Source organism: Empidonax traillii, unplaced genomic scaffold, assembly GCF_003031625.1.
Source record: "Empidonax traillii isolate 1590-97213 ecotype Southwest subspecies unplaced genomic scaffold, ASM303162v1 scaffold553:size485074, whole genome shotgun sequence".
Taxonomy (NCBI): Eukaryota; Metazoa; Chordata; class Aves; order Passeriformes; family Tyrannidae; genus Empidonax; species Empidonax traillii.
Window position 1 is genome coordinate 206,690 of NW_020955746.1, and position 18,395 is coordinate 225,084.

At 49.0% G+C, this 18,395-nt stretch overlaps 1 protein-coding gene across 1 annotated transcript in view; it reads left to right on the forward strand.

Annotated features, from left to right (window-relative positions):
* OBSCN (obscurin, cytoskeletal calmodulin and titin-interacting RhoGEF) overlaps nucleotides 1-17,490 on the forward strand; it is a 177,530-nt gene extending 160,040 nt beyond the window's left edge. Inside the window, exons 100-116 of the mRNA XM_027897614.1 lie at nucleotides 253-425; nucleotides 1,007-1,033; nucleotides 1,523-1,675; nucleotides 2,197-2,242; nucleotides 2,988-3,065; nucleotides 3,401-6,923; nucleotides 7,524-7,646; nucleotides 9,010-9,120; nucleotides 9,240-9,407; nucleotides 9,823-9,945; nucleotides 10,969-11,139; nucleotides 12,359-12,482; nucleotides 13,779-14,018; nucleotides 14,623-14,846; nucleotides 15,262-15,337; nucleotides 16,324-16,473; nucleotides 16,605-17,490. Coding sequence (XP_027753415.1) covers nucleotides 253-425; nucleotides 1,007-1,033; nucleotides 1,523-1,675; nucleotides 2,197-2,242; nucleotides 2,988-3,065; nucleotides 3,401-6,923; nucleotides 7,524-7,646; nucleotides 9,010-9,120; nucleotides 9,240-9,407; nucleotides 9,823-9,945; nucleotides 10,969-11,139; nucleotides 12,359-12,482; nucleotides 13,779-14,018; nucleotides 14,623-14,846; nucleotides 15,262-15,337; nucleotides 16,324-16,473; nucleotides 16,605-16,782 — 5,688 coding nt within the window. The 3' untranslated portion in view covers nucleotides 16,783-17,490. The remainder of the gene's footprint in view (nucleotides 1-252; nucleotides 426-1,006; nucleotides 1,034-1,522; nucleotides 1,676-2,196; nucleotides 2,243-2,987; nucleotides 3,066-3,400; nucleotides 6,924-7,523; nucleotides 7,647-9,009; nucleotides 9,121-9,239; nucleotides 9,408-9,822; nucleotides 9,946-10,968; nucleotides 11,140-12,358; nucleotides 12,483-13,778; nucleotides 14,019-14,622; nucleotides 14,847-15,261; nucleotides 15,338-16,323; nucleotides 16,474-16,604) is intronic.
* The last annotated feature ends 905 nt before the right edge of the window (nucleotides 17,491-18,395 follow it).

Consider the following 18,395-nt stretch of genomic DNA (forward strand, 5'->3'; position numbering starts at 1 on the left):
ACCTTCCCAAACCTTCCCAAACCTTCCCAAACCTTCCCAAACCTTCCCAAACCTTCCCTTCCCTCCCCTTCCCTTTCCCCTTCCCCTTCCTCTTCCCTTCCCTTCCCAAACCTTTCTTTTCCAAACCTTCCCAAACCTTCTCAAACCTTCCCAAACCTTCCCCTACCCTTTCTTCTCTCTCCTTTCTTCTTTCTTTCTCTTTTCCCTTTTCCCTCTTCCCTCTTCCCTCTTCCCTTTCATTTCCTTTAACAGCCCCTGAACATCCTCATGGTTTACCCCGAGAGGGAGGACCTGAAGATCTGTGACTTTGGGTTTGCTCAGAGGATCACCCCCTTCGACCCCCAGTACAGCAAATTCGGCTCCCCGGAGTTCGTTGCCCCAGAGATTGTCTCTCTCTTACCCGTGTCAAAGGCAACTGATATCTGGTAATATCTGCTCATCCCCCATCTTCCTAAAAAGCTTTTTCAGGCCCTTGATGGCCTGAATTTCCATTTACTGTTAATAAGTAAATGGAGCAGTGATAATTACACAGGAAGCTGGAAGTGAACCCTGAGAATCCGAAAGCCATCAGGGCTCTTCAAAGCTCCTTCTGTCTATTTTCTTTTTTTTTTTTTTTTTTTTTTTTTTTCCCAGCCATAATTGAACTCTGACAGCTCATTGATGCAAAGGAGCATCTTACAGGAGATGATCTCTGTTAGAGGCAGCAACAAGGGAGAATGATCCTAAAAGGCTTTCTAGAAAAGGCAAACAAACTCTAAAAAAAAATAAAAATTATTCTGAGCCTTTTCCTTTATCTGCGCTTCAAAATTGGAAGATGGCTTGAGAATAATTTTAAAAAATATTAAAGGGGAAAAAAAACTTAAAGGGGAAAATGGCTTTTGGGATTTATTTTCCCTGAAAAAGTGAGGAGAAGTGGGTGTCCAGTGTCAGGAAGAGGGGCTGTGTGCTTGAGAAAGACGGATGAATAGTGACAAAAACCTGACATTTGTGCTCCCTTTCTCCTCAGGGCTGTTGGAGTCATCACCTATTTAAGGTAAGTAAATCTTATTTTCAAGATTCATTTAATAATCCTTTGTCTATCAAAGCCCTCCAGTGTCTTCAAGTGGGAGATCTGAGTGAAGCATCGAGCCTTTCTATGCTAAGGACTATTTATTTTGTGTTTTCCTCCTTTCCTGGGTTCCCAGGGCTTCGGCTGTTGTCCCTGAGAGCTGCATTCCGGTGGGAACAGTGGATGAGGTTCAGCCTCCCCCTCTCCTGTTTTAGCCAGCACCCCACTACAGCTGTGCCTTCATTCCTTATATTACTATTGCCCCAAATAAACAGTGATTCAGCCAAGTGCCACCAAATTCTGGGGTGAAAGATGACCTGTTAGTGAACACCTTGCTCACAAGCAAGTCCCACCCGCGGAGTCCCTCAGATATTTTAAAACCCCCACGAGGGCACTTGTGCTTTCCTGTCACTTGAACAGCAAACAAAAGCCTGACATCTGTCTCCTTTTATTCTGTGGTGTCCAAAAAACAAGCCTCACGTGCAAATCTCCGTTTGCTGGGGAGAACGACAGGAAAACCCTCCTGAACATCCAGAGCGGGGAAATTTCGTGGACCATTCCCGACGTTGTTCACTTGAGCGAGGATGCAAAGGACTTCATGAAAGGGATCCTGCAGCAGAACCCCAAGTGAGTGTCCTCCTGTGCTTCCTCCCTTAGCTGAACCCCAAATAAGTGTCCTCCTGTGCTTCCTGGGCAAGGACTGGTGTAGAGTGAGTTATGAGAGAATTAAATAGCATGAACCATATTCATTAAGCAATTTGAGGTACAAAAGGAGGCTTGAAGGCACGTTTGCAGGCCCTTGCTTTTTAATTTCATTTCTATCCTTTCTGCCTCCTGCCAAAGCTATTTTCTCTCTGGTCACCTAGAGAGGCAAAGACCCTCTTGGGGCTGCTCTGGACACAGGCTCTTGCTGAGGATCTGTGGGGAGTCTGGGAGAGAAAAAGGAGGATTATTTCACCTCAAGGGAAGGAAACTTTGGGGCTGAAAGCTGCTGTCTGCCTTGTGGGCTTCTCAGCTCCAAATCAGCAGCCTGAGGACACACCCCATGGTGTGCACCGTGTGTCCATGTGTAGCAGCACCTTCAGGAGGATCTTGTGGTCCCTTTGGAAGTGACTTCCTACTAAAATGTCCATCTGTTCTCTTACCAGAGCCAGGCCTAGTGCTTTGGACTGTCTGTCCCACAAGTGGTTCATGGTAAGTGTGTCCTGGTCCTTTATTAGTCATCACAATAATGAGGTTGGCAGAGACCTTGGGAGGGGCAGCTGTTAAAGCTGATGGATATTTGCTGGTTTATTTTTTTTTTTTCCCATGGTCTCCTATTTTCTGTGCCACAGAGGAGCTCAGGAATGGCTCCCCAGGAAGAGGTTTACATGCCAGGATATCATTTCTTTCAAAGGATAAAGATTTAGGTTGGAAAAGCCCTCTAAGATCATGGAGTCCAACCATTGACCCAGCACTGCCAAGGCCACCACTAAACCATATCCCCAAGTGCCACATCTTTTAAATCCTTCCAGGGATGGTGACTCCACCATCCTGCCCTGGGCAGACTGTTCCAACCCCTGATAACCCTTTCCAGGAAGAAATCTTCCCTCATATCCAAACTTAACCTCCCCTGGTTCAACTTCAGGCTGTTTCCTCTTGTCCTCTTGCCCCTTTGCAGGGCGAAGTTCTGGTTTATATTCCAATGCCTTAAATCACTGAGGGGAAAGAGCTAAAAATAAACAATTAAAAAAAGGATTTAATGACAGGTATTGAACAAGGCTTACTTTTATCACTGATTTTTTCTCCAATTTAAATATGAAGGGATTGTAGCACTTGGTCCGTTGTGACTTTCCTAAATTAAATATTTCTGGAAGGAGGGAATCCGAGAGAGTTATTAGGAAATGAAGTCAGGGTTTTTTTTTTTAACCAATGATTTTCCTCTCATTCCACCTGGCAGCACAATGTCCCCCTCGAAGCAGCTCATTTCATTAACACCAAGCAGCTCAAATTCATTGTGGCTCGGAGCAAGTGGCAGGTGAGTTGCCCTTAATCTATATTTTTGTTACATAATCTATATAATAATCAATAATAATCTATATACTACATAATATTATATATATTATATAATATATAATATAGGTTATTTATAGTGTATAATATATAATATACAATTATATTGTATTGCATATTAGACTATTGACTCCATACTATATATTATATATAATAATCAATAATGTATAATATACAATAATCTATAATAATCTATATAATCTATATTTTTGGGGTTTTATATTTGTTTTGTATATTTGCTTTTGCCATCCTCCCACCACGTTCCCACCTCACTGTGCTGCATTTTGTTCGGCTTCCCAGCGGTCTCTGATGTGCTACAAATCCATCCTGGTAATGAGGTCCATCCCAGAAATCCTGGAAAGGACCCACGACAACAGCTCCCTGGCCATTTCCCGCCACCTCATCGAGGAAAGCACTTCATCCAGCACCAGTGGCTCCTCTTCAGACAACGAGAACTCGAGTTTCCCCAAGAAGAGGCACTTTGGCTCCACCCCCGAGCTGCACCTGCCCGTGTTTGATGCCCCAAGTTACCAGGAGCCTCCAAAACGTTCCGGTGAGCAGAAGCTCTCCAAGACACCAGTCCCCCCAGTAAAACCCATGAGGAGGAAATACGCTTCCATGAAAGCTGAGGTGGGGGATAAATCACCTACAGAAAGCAAAGAGCTCGTGGCTTTCCAGGAGAAAGAGGAGGGGCTCCATCCCAGTGCTGGAGATGAGAGAGCAGAGCCTTCATCCGTGAGGGCTTCCGGGGAAAGCACATCACATCCCGCTCAGAAAGAAAAACCAGCTGACAGCGAGAGAATTGAAAAGGCCGGGGATGGCACGGAAAAGCCATCTGCCTTTGTGCCCAGGCAGAGTGTCATCAAAAGCACTTTCTACAGCCAAGCAACAGAGCTCCCTGCAAGGCCGCCTTCCTCTCCGGGCAGGGAGTTCAGGAGGCACCTGGACAGAGCCAGGAGGACTTTCCGGAAAGCTGGATATTCCAAGGTGCCCCTCAGCGGTCTCCGTGAGCCCCTCCTGGAGCAGTTTGAGCTGGAAGAGGAGGAGGAGGAAGGAGATGATCGCAGGGAAGGCCTGCTGGGGTCCTTGACCAAATCGGCGTCGTTTGACACGGCCAGGAAACCACCACACCCTGCCATTGCTGGTGCCAGCAGGAGCCGCTCCCTGGACGACTACAGGCTGAGAGCCTCGAGGTCACTGAGGGAGCAGGATATCTTGGAAGAAGACTGTGATGTCCTGTCCCAGGAGAGCTGCCCCGAAGGCAGTGACCACTGTGACATTTCTGCAGGGCCCGGCAAGGGATGTTCTGCGGACACATCAAAGCAGGAGGACGTCAGGAGAGCCAGCAAGGATTGCTCAGGAGAGAAGCCCCCTCCTTCCACACACTGTGAGGGTGATGGGTGCCCAGCTGCTTTTATGCAACAGGCTGAGGGACTTGCAGTGTCACCTCACAGGAGTGAAAACAGGAAACCTTTACTGAAGAAGTCAAAAGCTACTGAGATTGAGGAGGATGATGAAGATTTGGAAGGCAGAAGCCCCATTCTGACTGCCCAGTGCTCAGATGTAACTGCGTCAGCAGCCCAAAAACATGAGAGCATGGAGGGTAAATCCTCCTCTGACAATGCTTTTCAGGAGGGCAAAGAGTCCATTGCAACCCTGACACAGTCAGAGGCCACCTCTGAGTCACCTCCCACGAGTAAGGGAGGAGTGTGTCTGCCCCAGGAATCTGCTCACAGCACTGACATCCACCCGGATCAAAAAGGTGGAACGTTGCTGATCAAAAGGACGGCCCCAGTTCCGCCTTGGAAGGACAAGAGGCAGAAACATTCAGATGAAAAGACCTCTGCTCACGGCGTTGCCGAGTCTGAACCCATGGAGCATGAAAGCTCTGCTGCTCCAGCAGAACAGACAGAAATTCGTTCACTCTCAGTAAGTAAAGACAGGGGTCAGGAAATTCCTGGGAAAAGTGTTCCATCAGCTCCTGTCTCGCTGGGCAAGCGGCCAGGTGCCCTCACAGCTGGTGAAGGGGCTGCTCAGAAGGCGAAGACCCGCAAAGAGGTGGGATCTGCCGTCCTGGAGGATGAAGGGCTGGGTGTGGCAGGAGTCACTCCACCATCAGCCCGTGCTGGTGAAAGCCAAGCTCACAGGAAGGCTCCTGTTCGTGGATTCACAGCAGCAGCCACCCTGAAAGGAGAGCACCTCGCTGTTCCCAAAGTCCCACCCCCACAATCAGCGCCGGCTCCCGATGGAGCACGGGCTGAGAGGGAAGGGCCAGCTCACAGCAAGGAGGGCTTTGCTGCTCTGAGGAGCAAAAGCTCTGCTGTCCCAGAGGCTGTTCCCAGCTTGGCCCACGAAGGATCCAAACCCCAGAAGATTCCTGAAGGCCATGCCGTTCCAGAAGGCAGGCACACAGCGGGAAGGGTGTCCTCCCAAAGCGTTGTTCTCCCTTCGGTCTCTGAGAGGGAAAAACAGGAACATCCACCCCTTCACAGCGAGGTGAGAGCTGCTGTGACAGCAAGTGGAAGCCCAGCAGCTGCACAGGCCTTGGCTGCTCCTTTCCCCAAGGCTGGACAGCGGGTGTTGGAGCAGCACAGGGCTGGCCATCCCAGTGCTGGGATTTCTGACGGTCTAGGGGGTGCATTAAGTGCTGCACAATCAGAAGTTGCTCCAGCTCCAGTCCGTGAAGCAGCATATGAGGAGCATCCAAAGGTTCCTGGTGAGGGTGGAGGCGTTGCCTTGGGAAGGGGAAGTTCTGAGGCTGGAAGAGCTGTCCCACCGTCGCTCCGCAGGGATGGCGGTCGGGAGCGGTCACATCACAGGTCTTCCTTCTACAGTGATGAGGAGTCTGCTGTGCTGGAGGGCTTGGTGGACGAGATGGTTTCCCTCTCCGAAGAGATGAATGTTTGGGCAGAGTCAGTTTCTGGAGAGAAGGAGAGCAGAAAGCACATCTCTCCTCCCACAGAGGGTAGCCAAGCACCCACGGACACCTCCTTCCCTTCCGTGAAACAGGGTGGAAGAGGAGAAGTCTCTGAGCAGGATGGCCTTGAAGAACCCTGCCTTGCCGTGAGGGAGGAGTCAGAGGTGCTGGAAGGGCAGGGAGCACAGACAGTTCCCCGTGAGTGTGAACACCTGGAGGACCTGGCGTTTGAGAGCCCCGCTTCCAGCCAAGCCAGCATTTCCTCAACAGAGAGCCTGGACACCGGGAAAAGGCCCAGTCGGGTGCCAGTGATGAAGGACAATGGGAAACACCCAGAAGTGTCTTTAGTGAAAATCAAAGACCTGTCAGACGAAGCCCCCAGCACTGGCAGCGGCCCTCAAAAATTTGACATCTCAGAGGTGGAACCTGCCTACTTGAACTTCTCTGACTTGTATGACATTGTCTATTTCCCGTTTGAATTCCTGTCCTACAAGAAGCCTTCGCCCAAGCCAGTCCGCAGACGGTTCATTCCCCTCGGTGAAAGGGCAAGGTCCCCTCCTGCAGGGCATCTGCACAAGGACAAAAGGCTGTGCATCAGGGAACAGGCAGAGGGCAAGAACAGGAAGAACCATTTGGAAATATCTGAGGATTCAAAGGCAGCTCACTTAGTAGCCATGGGGAAAGGGGCGGAGAGCCATAAAGAAATGTACAGCTCCCAAAAGGACTCCAGTGGGAAGCAGAAAAGCTCCTTCCACACCAAGGCAGGACTCTTTAAGCCATATGCCAGGTCTCATTCAGTGGAGCTGTCAGTGGAGCAGAGTCTGAAGAAGAAAGTAAAAGCTTCTGTTGCCCACATCTCAAGAATCCTAAAAGGAAAGACATCTCCTGAGCCAGAGGCAGAGGAAGGTAAGTATTTCACTCTTCTCCTGTATAGATTTTCTGCTATGACTGGGCTCTGATAAAGCTGCCTTTTCCTTTTTTCCCCAGCATGTCTGAGGCTGTGGTTAGACTGGGATTGTAAAACTGGCCATGGCAGGTTATGAAATCAGTAGTTTCCAGCTCCACCACTACCTCTCTGTTACTGGGTTCCTACAGTGCAGAGGCAGATGGGCCAGTGCACTGATGGAAGGGGCTCAAATTCCCCTGTCTGAGGTTGCACAAAAGCAGATCAGGGCTGGGTGATGCTTTCCTTGCTGCAGTTATCATCTGACCTTGGTAAATCTCAAAAAAAATAAAGTGACTGGGAGAAGCTGGTGAAGTCCCCCTGGCTACTGGACATCAGGACCTGTCCTTTCTTCTCTGCCATCCCCAAATATTCCCTGTTCTTCCAGGACATTATTGTGTTTGTAACAGCTGTCACAGCCTTCCCTGCTGACTGAAGGCTGGTTAATAAGGGAACCTGTGAGTGATGAGCTATTTCTGTGTGAATGGCAGAGCTGTCACTGTAAATTGCTGCCACGGGGAGAAGGGTGGCCTCGAATGACTCCTCATCCTTTCTCAAAACAGAGTTTGGTGAGCTGGGAAGTGAGGCAGCAGAAAGAGAGCTGTTAATAGGGGCTGAAGGATCTCTGAAGAGGAAATCAGCACTCTCCTCATTCAAGTTACCAAGCCTCATGCCAAAGGAGAAAGGTATTGCTGTGGCACAAGCCAGTGGTTTGTTCTAGCAATGAATCAATATCAGTAATGAAAATCCCAGTGCTGTGTGAGGCCAGTTTCTAAGGATGGATCTGCAACGAGTATCTGGAGATGACCTGGACCAACTCATGCAACATGAGCCAGTGTCCTGTGTTTACATCACAACTAAAACCTTGATAAAACCTGTCATGGCATTGTTTGCAAATTGGAGCCGTTCCAGGAAGCCACTGCAAAGGAATAATATCCAAGTGTAAGCCAGAAAGAGAACAAAAGGAGTATCCATGGGTGGGAAGGCAGAGGCAGGGAACTATGAATCCCTGTGATCCAGTCCTGAATGGATGTGTTAAGTCCAGACATGATGCTACAGAGCTACAAAATGAAAAATGACGGGGCAGCCCCAAACGGTGCATCAGCAAAGCTGAACTTGCTTTTTCCCCCACAAGTTTCCCCTTGACTCTGTCAGGAGCACTTCCCAAGGTCAGGTTAACGTCCCAGTACTCAGCAGAGCCCAGGCAAACACTGGGAAGGGCAGGTGTGGGAGGCTGGCAGCTCCTGGAAACTGTGGAGAAAAAAAAACCTTGGAGAAGCACAGAAGAAAACTCGAGGTCCCCCTTTGCCAGGGAGACAGGAGCAGATTGGATGCTCTGTGGGGTTTTTATGCTTTCATATCCAGCTTTCATCTCTTCTTATGTTGTCTTGATCATGGAATCATTTAGGCTGGCAAAGACCTCCAAGGTCATCGAGTCCAACCGTCCCCCAGCACTGCCAAGGCCACCAGTAAACCCCATCCCCAAGTGCCACATCTACACATCTTTTAAACCCCTCCATGGATGGTGACTCCACCACTGCCCTGGGCAGCCTTTTCCAATCCCTGACAACCCTTTCCATGAAGATAGTCTCCCTAAAATCCAATCTAAACCTCTTCTGCCGCAACTGGAGGCCTTTTTACTCTTGCCCTATTCGATCCCCTCCCCCTTGAAATACCATCATTTAGTTTTGCCCCCACATTTAGGCTCAGCCAGGAGAACACTCTTGCTGTGGCATGATCCCTCTCTGCTCTGAGCTGCTCTGCTGCCTCAGCTGTACCAGCATGGCTGGGCAGTGCAGGTATTCCCTGTGGACCTCCCAAGATCCATTTGGATGATCCTGTGTGAGCAGTCACACTGTGTCCCTGGGGCTCCTGCACCTGTGCCCAATGCCCGGGGGATTCTCCAACGAGTGGTCAAAAGGATGACGGAGCAAGAACTGGAGATGTTCTCGAACAATTAAAAATATTTTCTGCTGTCCTGCATGCATTTGTTTTCCACACAGCTCTCCTGGCTATTCTGAATTGATTTTTTTTCCCTTTTCCCTGCAGCCCCATCCTTCACTGAGGAGCTCATGGACCAGGCTGCTGCCGTGGGACAGTGCGTGACGCTGTCGTGCCGGACGGCAGCTCACCCCTCCCTGCACGTCAGCTGGTTCAGAGGTGACGCTGGCATCCCCCCAGGGAGCCCCTGACCTATGGGATGGGGATGCAGAGAGGGGTTTACACATCTTGGAATCAATTTTCAGGGTGCTTTATCTCTCCTACCTTCTGCTTTTCAGACGGGATCCCTGTCCAGGGCAGCAGCCGGATCCTCATCTCGTCCACCCTCAAACACTTCCAGCTCTTGACTATTCTCTCTGTTAATGCTGAGGATTTTGGTATTTACACCTGCGTGGCCACAAACTCCCTGGGCTCAGCGTCCACCTCTTGTGTCATAAGAAAAGCAGGTAAGAGAAGAAGCAACTACAGAAATGGGTGTTATGAATAATTCTGCCCCAAAATGTGACCCGTAAATACCTTTGAGGTGAGATTTCTGCAGGGAGGTGCAGAGGACAATCTCTCCCTTGCTGTAGTCCACAGCCTTTGCTGCCTGGTAGCGTGGCTCATATTGCAGGGTTCACTCCCTCTTCTTCACTCTTCTGGATTCAGAGCCCTCCAAGACAAAACTTTAATACTGACTTTAAATTAAGGTTGGGTTAAATTGCTGTTTCTCTAGGTGTGTGCTTATATATATAAATAAAATATATACATATATATATATATATAAATAATATCTGTAACTGAGACATGCTGGGTGTAGGGTTTTGATTCATGGCAGTGCTGCTCTTAACAGTCCCTGGGTTTTGTGCCTCCTCTCAACAGAAGTTCCTCCCAGCCCTCCACCCCCTGACATCGTGGAAGTCTACAAGGATGGAGTGCAGGTGGTCTGGAAACCTGTGGAGACCAACACCCCTGTCCAGTACGCCATCCAGTGCAAGAGTGAAGGTAAAGTGCTGTCCTTACACCTCCCAGGGAGCATCTCGCTTTCTGTGATCCCTTCACCAGCTGGATATTTTATTTTTATTCAGAAACAACAGGCTCTTGCCAGCTGCTTCTGCAGGTGCTTTTCTCTATTTCTAAGCTGTGTCTGCTCCTTCTTGTGCAAACACATCCCCCAATTCAGCCAGCACCCTGCAAAGTCATCAATACTTTGGGTTTGGGTGGTGAATTACTGCTTATTTCAAGGTTTGAGGCCTCTGCCAGGGTTTATTTGAATGAAAGGATGGGTTTAATCTCAGGCAATTGAAAGGAGTTCAGCCTTGAGCACAGCAGCGAAATATGAGACAGAGCATCGTGTGAGATGAAAGGTCATTAAATGTTTGCTGGTGATTTTCTCTTTCCCATAAATTATGAGTCCAGAACACACCTGCAGTTTCAGTTCCCCGAGAAATCATCTGAGTTTCATAAAAGCTGACTAAAACTGCCCACATTTCAAACAGTGGCTTTGCTTGGAAGGTGTTGGTGGATAGTTCTGTCCGGGAACCCTCGTGGCCTCAGCTGGGTTCAGGGAGAGGGCCAAAAGGAAAAACAAATCAGTGATTCAGCTGGGGGTTCTGTTTGAAGTTTCTTGATGCATATTTGCATTAGAGATCGGTGCAGGAATTAGATAAAGAGAAAGAACACAGGGAAGTTTCCTCATTCCTCTGACAGAATATTGCACAACTTGGACTCTTCAGATACAAAGCAGCGGATTTCAGAGAAGAGTAACACAGTGAGCGGCACCACGCACAAAAGTTGGCCATGACAAGTTGGTTTTTCTTTCATTCTACGAGATTCAGAGAATCACAGAAAGTTAAGGGATTGGAATGGGCCTTTTTTCTTCGTATTCCCAGCACATAAGTAAAGCTGGTGGAAAAATAACCCAAATAAAACCCAAAACCTCAAAAAAAAAAAAAAAAAATCCCACAACTCAGCATGGTCATAGTAATTGAGTCCTGGTGTGTTTTCTCTCTTTTTACCTTGGTCAAGATGGGGAGTGGACAACTCTTGCTTCTGACCTGGCTGACTGCTGCTACTATGCCAAAAATCTGCCCAAGGGGTTCATCTACCACTTCAGGATTGCCTGCACCAGCAAAGCAGGAATGGGGCCCTACAGTGACCCGTCTGCCAGCGTCAAAATCACTGGGAAGGATCCAATGGGTAAGATCAAATCCTGCATCAAAACCACTGCACCCTTATAGATGTGGGCCCAGAAGCCAAGAGCAGGTGAATCAAGGCAAATTCTACTTGGCTCAGGGTGGTTTAGGGCTTTTGTATATAAAATTACATTATTTTCTAGTTCTGGACACGGGGAAATCCGTATAAATATATCAGAAAACCCAGTTAAGATAATAACATTATGTAAATAGAAACAGTATGTAAATAGATATGAAATTTAATAATACAATAAAAAACTGGGAACTGTAGATTACCTGTTGAAGAAACGCTTAGTTTTGATTACAGATGATGAAGAAAGGGGTCTTGGACCACAAATGTGTGACTGGAGGCATTTATCTCTTGATATAGATCTGCCACTGGTGAAAACCCTGAACCATAAAAACCATGGACAAAATCCTAAATTCAGTAGTTAATGTCTCTATTCTGGTGTTTTCCTCTGGGAATTATTGTCCTTCTGTGGTGAATTTTCCAGCTGTATTTTGTCTCTGAAGTAAAGAAAGCCCAATTTACTGATTTTTTTTTCCACTTGTTTGACTGCACTGTACAACTCGCATGTTTTTAAAATTAAGAAATCCGTAACCCCACAGCAAACATATCCTTGTAGCAAAGCATCCTTTCTGCTAGGAAACAGAAGGATGGTCTAACTGGAATTTCCTCCCAGTGGAGAGGATTGCTGTGTGAAAATCAGTTTCACAGAGATATTTTTAACTCACCCTGAATCCTCTGCTTCCCCTTGGTCCAGGATCCATTAATGGATCTCAACGTGTCCAGCCTTTCCAAGCAGATGCTTTAAAGAGATGATTTATTATTTCAGGGAGCACTTGGACACAACCACACACCAGAACCAGAGCAACAACTAGTTTCTAATTCTTTGTCAGTGTCTTGCCACGACTCGGCGACTTGTTGATGTGAGGAGAAGTGAACCAGTGGCTCAGATGTTTGATATGTCGTAGCACACAATATACAATCCCCCTCATACTGCCTGGAGTGGCCACACCAGGGGATTTCTGGGTGGAAAGAGCAGAATCTGCTGCATTCCAACAGCACTGGGTGCCACAGCTGGGATTCAGGCTGCACAGTCACCTGGGGAAAGCTCTGCTGTTGCCTTGGCTGCTGTTCATGGGCAGTGGAGCTTCAGAAAGGCCCCATTTTCCACACAGGGCTGTTTTCCCATGTAATCCCTGTCCCTTTCTCTCTGCAGAGCTTCGTGCTGCAACGCAGGACATCCCATCATCACCTGCTGCTGAGGAGGAGAGTGAAATAATCACACCACCCGAGCCTTTCCCAACCTACCAGACCTATGCCTTCCAAACAGAGATCAAAAGGTAAGAGAATCCAGCTGAGCTCTCTGTGATCCAGAGGGAAATCCCACGTGTGATGGAGCACCTCTCCTAGGAGGAAAGGCTGAGGGAATTGGGATTGTTCAGCCTGGAAAAGAGGAGGCTTTGGGATGAGCTAATTGAGGCCTTCTAGGACCCAGAGGAGCTACAAGAAACATGGAGAGGGACTTTTTACAAGACCATGCAGTGATAGGACAAGGGGGAATGGCTTCAGATTGTAAAACAGCAGGGTTAGATCAGAGATTAGGGATAAATTATTTACTGTGAGGGTGGGGAGGCCCTGGCACAGGTTGCCCAGAGAAGCTGTGTCTGCCCCGTCCCTGGAAGTGTCCAAGGCCAGATTGGACGGGGCTTGAGCAACTTGGTCAAGGGGAATGTGTCCCTGCCCATGGCAGGGGGTAAAACTAGATGGTCTTTAAGGTCCCTTCCAACCCAAACCTTGCTAGGATTCTGTGTTTCTATGATTTTATGATTCTGTGTGGCTGGAGTTTAGAAAAGGGACGTGTATGAAGGTGCTGCTCACCGAGTGTCACGGTGGGTTGCTAAAAACTCCTCCACAGTGATACACGCACAGTGCTGGCTGAGTGACCTTCACCTTGTTTTGGTAGGGTTTAGTTGTGGATTTTTTGGCAGAGCAAAAGAGTCACAGAATCATAGAACGGTCTGGGCTGGAAGGGACCTTTGAAGGTCATCTAATCCAAACCCCTTGCAATGAGCAGGGACATTTTCAACCAGGTCAGCCCAATCTGACCATGACCATTTCCAGGGTTGAGGCATCTGGTACCTCTCTGGGCAACCAGAGCCAATGTTTTATACCCTCATTGTAAAAAAATTCATCCTTATATCCAGTCTAGATCAGCTCTCATAGTTTAAAACCATCAACCCTTGTCCTATCCCAGCTGGGCAGCGGGGCAGTCACTTGATATCTCCTGCAGTGAGCCCAGGGCTAACAGAGCTTCCTGTCCTTGCTGCTTCAGCCTTTGAGGTACCAGTTTCAGTCAGTGGAGTTGGGATTCAACTTTCTTTACCCAGAAGAGGGGCACTGACTCTCTTCTCCTCTCTCTCCAAAGGAGTTAAGCTCTCACTCCTGTAATTTAAAGTGACTGTAGAGTTTAGAGACAAAGGAGGAAGCGCAAACTGGGACGATGGATGCAATAACCCCCCATGGGGTGTGGATGAAAAACACAGCATGGGATTCTGGTGCTTTTGAAGAACAGAAGTTCCTGGCTCTTCCAGGAGCAGCAGAGGAGTTTCATGTCCCTTTGTGTTCCTTTGTACCAGGGGGAGATTCAGCATCGTCCGACAGTGCAGGGAGAAAGTGAGCGGCAAGACTTTGGCCGCAAAAATCATCCCTTACTGGCAAGAGGACAAGCAGACCGTGCTCGTGGAGTACCAGGTCCTGAGGAAGCTCCACCACACAAACATAGCCCAGCTGAAGGGAGCCTACGTCAGCCCACGGCACTTGGTGTTGATCCAGGAGATGTGTGTGGGACCAGAGCTGCTCCACTGCTTGGCACTACGGTAAGAACATGGGAGGGTTTTTCCCCTCGGGGCTGGAAAACCCCTGTTGCTTTCTGCTGGCAAACTGGAACATCCCTCTCCATCTATTCCAGCTTGTTGTCATTGCACGTGGGATTTGTGAAGCAGCTTCATGAGAGATTCAAAAATTACTTGAGTTGCCTATAAGGTTGGGACAATTCAGGGCCGCCCAGTTGAGACACTGAAAGCAGTTTACAGCCCTTGATATGAAATCCCATCTCCCACAACATGGAGGTTACTCAGAAAATCTCATTTCTCCTCCACGTTGTTTCTCTGAATGTCAGAAAATGGATCTGATGAAGGCCTGTGGTTAAAAGAGAGGCAGTGGTGGGCATCAGATCTGCATTTTGGTTTCTGCCCAACCCACTTTGACTTTCTCTGACATGCAGCTCCACAACCTCCTGAGCTTCTTGAGTCTGTAAATTTGACTCACAGGATGGGCTGGCCTCTCCATACACAACAGATCTGCTAAATGAAGAGTTGTTTCCTCTTGACTCTCATGGGATTAAACATCCAGGCATGTAGAAAGGCATTCTTGGGCCTGGAGATAGGGAACAGGAAACAGAGGTGTCCTTTCTCCCACCAGGACATCGTACTCCGAGGTGGAGGTCCGGGACTACCTGTGGCAGATCCTCAGTGCCACCGAGTACCTCCACGCCCACAACATCCTGCACCTGGACCTCAGGTCTGAGAACATGATCATCACCGAGCCCAACCTGCTGAAACTTGTGGATTTTGGGAACGCCCAGTTCTACGCACAAGACAAATTCATCACCAACGACAAGTGCACGGACTATGTCGAAACCATGGGTGAGTGCAGAGTTCAGTCCCAGCAGCCTCATCTGCCATCTGGGATGAAAAAGAGAGACCCAGAGGCCAAGGCAGCAGTTGGCCCCAACAAGTGAGGTCTCCCAGGTGGTGCTCTGCAGTTGTGGGGTGGGTTTGCCAGAGCAGCCACTGCGGGGCCAGGGGTTACAGCCCACACTGCTCCAGTTGGCATCCAGGTGTCCAGAGCTCAGGGATCAAGCACTGCTGCCACCTGGCCTGAGGTCCTCAAGGTTTCACAGCAATCAGCATCTACAAAGGGTGTCTTACCTCAACCAGCTCCCTGTCCTGGGAGCTGCTGCTTCCTCACTCTTAGCGAGGCAGCAAAAGTACCCCCTGCCTTTGTGATGCTCTCAGTGTGTTGGAGCAGAGCTGGGCTCACACCAGTTTGCTTTTCCAGCTCCAGAACTGCTGACAGAGCAAGGAGCCCTCCCACAGACTGATATTTGGTCCATCGGAATCACAGCCTTCATCATGTAAGTCAGTCTGTCCTTCCCTGCCCCGTGAACAGCCTGAAAACCACAATTTCAGAGTCACCAGTCAGGGGAGGTGCATGGAACTCAGAGAACTGACATCAGTTGTGCCAACTCTGCTTGGCAATGCCATGGAAGGCTGTGGGATGGAGGGGATGGAGCTGGCTGTGGGATGGAGGGGATGGAGCTGGCTGTGGGATGGAGGGGATGTGAGGATGCCCAGTCCCAGTGATGTCTCCCTGTAGGGGAAGGAGGCTGTTTTACAACACAGCAGCTGCTGGTGTTTTTCTCTTGTCTGAAAAGCCACAACTTCACCAAAAAAAATCCAAATGACACCAAGTAGAAAAGCAGCCAAAGGCATGAAACTCACTGAAGAACAGTGAGATTTTTATTTCCTTACATGATGTTTCTGTGCACTGTCATGACCCTCCTCTCACTACTGAGTGGGAGTTACTGGGAGAAGGAGCATCTCGAGCGATACCCTTATAAGAGTCATAGAATCCTAGAATGGTTTGGGTTAGACCTTAAAGATCATCCAGTTACAAATTCCCTGCCTTGGGCACTAGGCCAGGTTGCTCCAAGCCGAATCCAACCTGATCTTGAACACATCAGGGGTGGGGCAGCCACAGCTTCTCTGGGCAACCTGTGCTTCACCACCCTTATAGTAAAGAATTTCTTCATAATATCTAATCTAAAGCTCCTTTGTTTAAAGCTGTCCTCCCTTGTCCTGTCACTCTGGACCCTTGTCCCCAGTCCCTCTCCAGCTCTCCTGGAGCCCCTTTAGGCCCTGGAAGGAGCTCTCAGGTCTCCCTGGAGCCTTCTCTTCTCCAAGTGAACCCCCCCCGCTCTCCCAGCCTGGCTCCAGCCCTCAGACCATCTCCGTGGCTTCCTCTGGACTCGCTCTAACAAGTCCACACACCCTCCTTATGTTGGGAACTCCAGAGCTGGAGGCAGCTTCCCTCTGATCAGTTCTCTTCTTTTGGGGGCAGGTTGAGTGCCAACTACCCCGTCAGCTCCGACGTGCCCTGTGAGTTCCTGAGAACCACCAGGAAGGGCAAAGTGAAGCTCACGCGGTGCTACGCGGGCCTGTCGGGGGGGGCCGTGTCCTTCCTCCAGAGCACCCTGTGTGCAAACCCCTGGTAAGGTGGTGTCTGCTCTCCCAGCTGCTAGGCTGGGGCAGATCCTGGCTATTGGCCCTCCTTTCTACGTGCAAGGAGCTTCCTCACCCAGCAGGGCTCCCTGACTGACCCCCTCACCTCTCCTGTTCCAGGGGAAGGCCGTCAGCCTCTGAGTGCCTTCAGAGCCCGTGGCTCCAGGAGACAGGTTTGGACAGCAGGCAGCAAGCACTGGTTACCTTCCCCACCACCAGACTGAGGAATTTCCTCACGGAACGGGAGAAGAAGAGAGGCCTGCTGTGCTCCAAGTACGGCCTCATGGTTGCACAGTGACGTGGACGGGACAGGCAGGAATTGCCTCCCTGTCCCCTTCTGTTTGGTACCAAACCATCCTGGCACGCTGGTGTCCATCAGCTGAGCTGGGGTCACTGCTCCCTGTGTTTGTGCTGCTGTGTCCTGCCTGCCACAGGCTGTTCCTGCATATTCTGTGACTTGTTGGGCAGCTGGGCCAGCAGACAGGGAAGGCAGCAAATGCACCACTGACCATGGCCTTGTAACATGCAGGTGTTGTCCTTTGCCACTCTGAAGCCAGGCTGCTCTTCCCTTGGGGAGTGCACAGGCACCTCTGCCCGGAGACGTGGCAAAGGCTCTTGTGTTTTAATTCTTTAAAAAAAAAATCCTGACATTTCACGTTGTTTCTCCTTCCAACCCCGCTTTCCTCTGCAATGGGTGGTGTTGGCTGTGTCATGGCTTTGTACTCATAACCTCAGTGCTCCTTCGAGTTTCTCTGCAGTGATTGATGTTTCTGTTGGTGCCACCGACTTCCTTTGATTTTTCCACACAAGCAGCATTAGGTGGGGGGTTTCTCAGAGCTGTGCCTGTCTGTGTTTAGAGGAAGGAGCACAGGAAACCAATTCCTGATGCACTGCAGTTTCATTACTAGAGCTGAGGCTGTTTAACCAGGGATGGCCTTTCCCAAGGTGTTTAACCCCTATTATTGCAAACCTGAAGGATGCAGGTTGTGACTCCTCCCCTTGCCCAGCGTGACTGGAACACTTTCCCTGCGCTGTGGAGAGCAGGCACCAACTCAGTGGACTGTAAAGCTTGGAATGTTGAAGGAATATTGTCTTCATTAAGCTCCACAGGAGAGAAAAGCAGGGATTTAGGGACAGACTCCACACTCAGCTCTCTCAGGGGACAGGAGAGTTACTCAAGACAGACACTGCAATGAGAGCTGCCCCCTAGTAAACTTTTCAAATTTATTCCTGGATTCCTTCCAGTTTAACTTCTCTTACAAATCCAGTCAGGTTTGTGTTGGCACAGGCTGGTTTTTCACTCTTGCTGTTGCACTTTAGGATGGGAAGCTCAGTGCCGGGGGAGAACTCACCCAAACATAAAACTTAATTGCAGATTAACTCATTTGGAGCTTTCACACTCTTCCATATATGACTTTTACTTTTTTTTTTTTTTTTGGCTTCTCACAACTGCATGCATTTGGGCATGTCTGAAGTCTTTTATGGACTCAATACTGTTTGGTTAAATAAACCATTCTGACAAGCAAGTAGAGCCAGATTTTTCTGCTGAATGACTGTCATTATTTTTAAATCCCTTTCCCAAGCCCAGTTTTCCACCCTCACCCTGACCTGGGGTCCCTACAATGTACACTGTGTATCAGCAGGGAACAAACTCCCTGCAAACCATCCACACAGAAAAATCCTTTTCCCAGAGCCTTGGAGTGAGGACGTCACTTGGCCAGGATGCGATGATGGCTCTGAGCTCTCCAGCTATCCTAAGGCATTCCAGGCCATGGTTTGGAGCTTGAATTGACCAGAACTTGGGAAGAGCTCAAATTTAATTCTTGGTAGCAGAGCCAAGCAATGAGCCCAGGGGTGACAAAAAAAAAAAAAAAAAAAAAAAAAAAAAAAAAAAAAAAAAAAAAAAAAAAA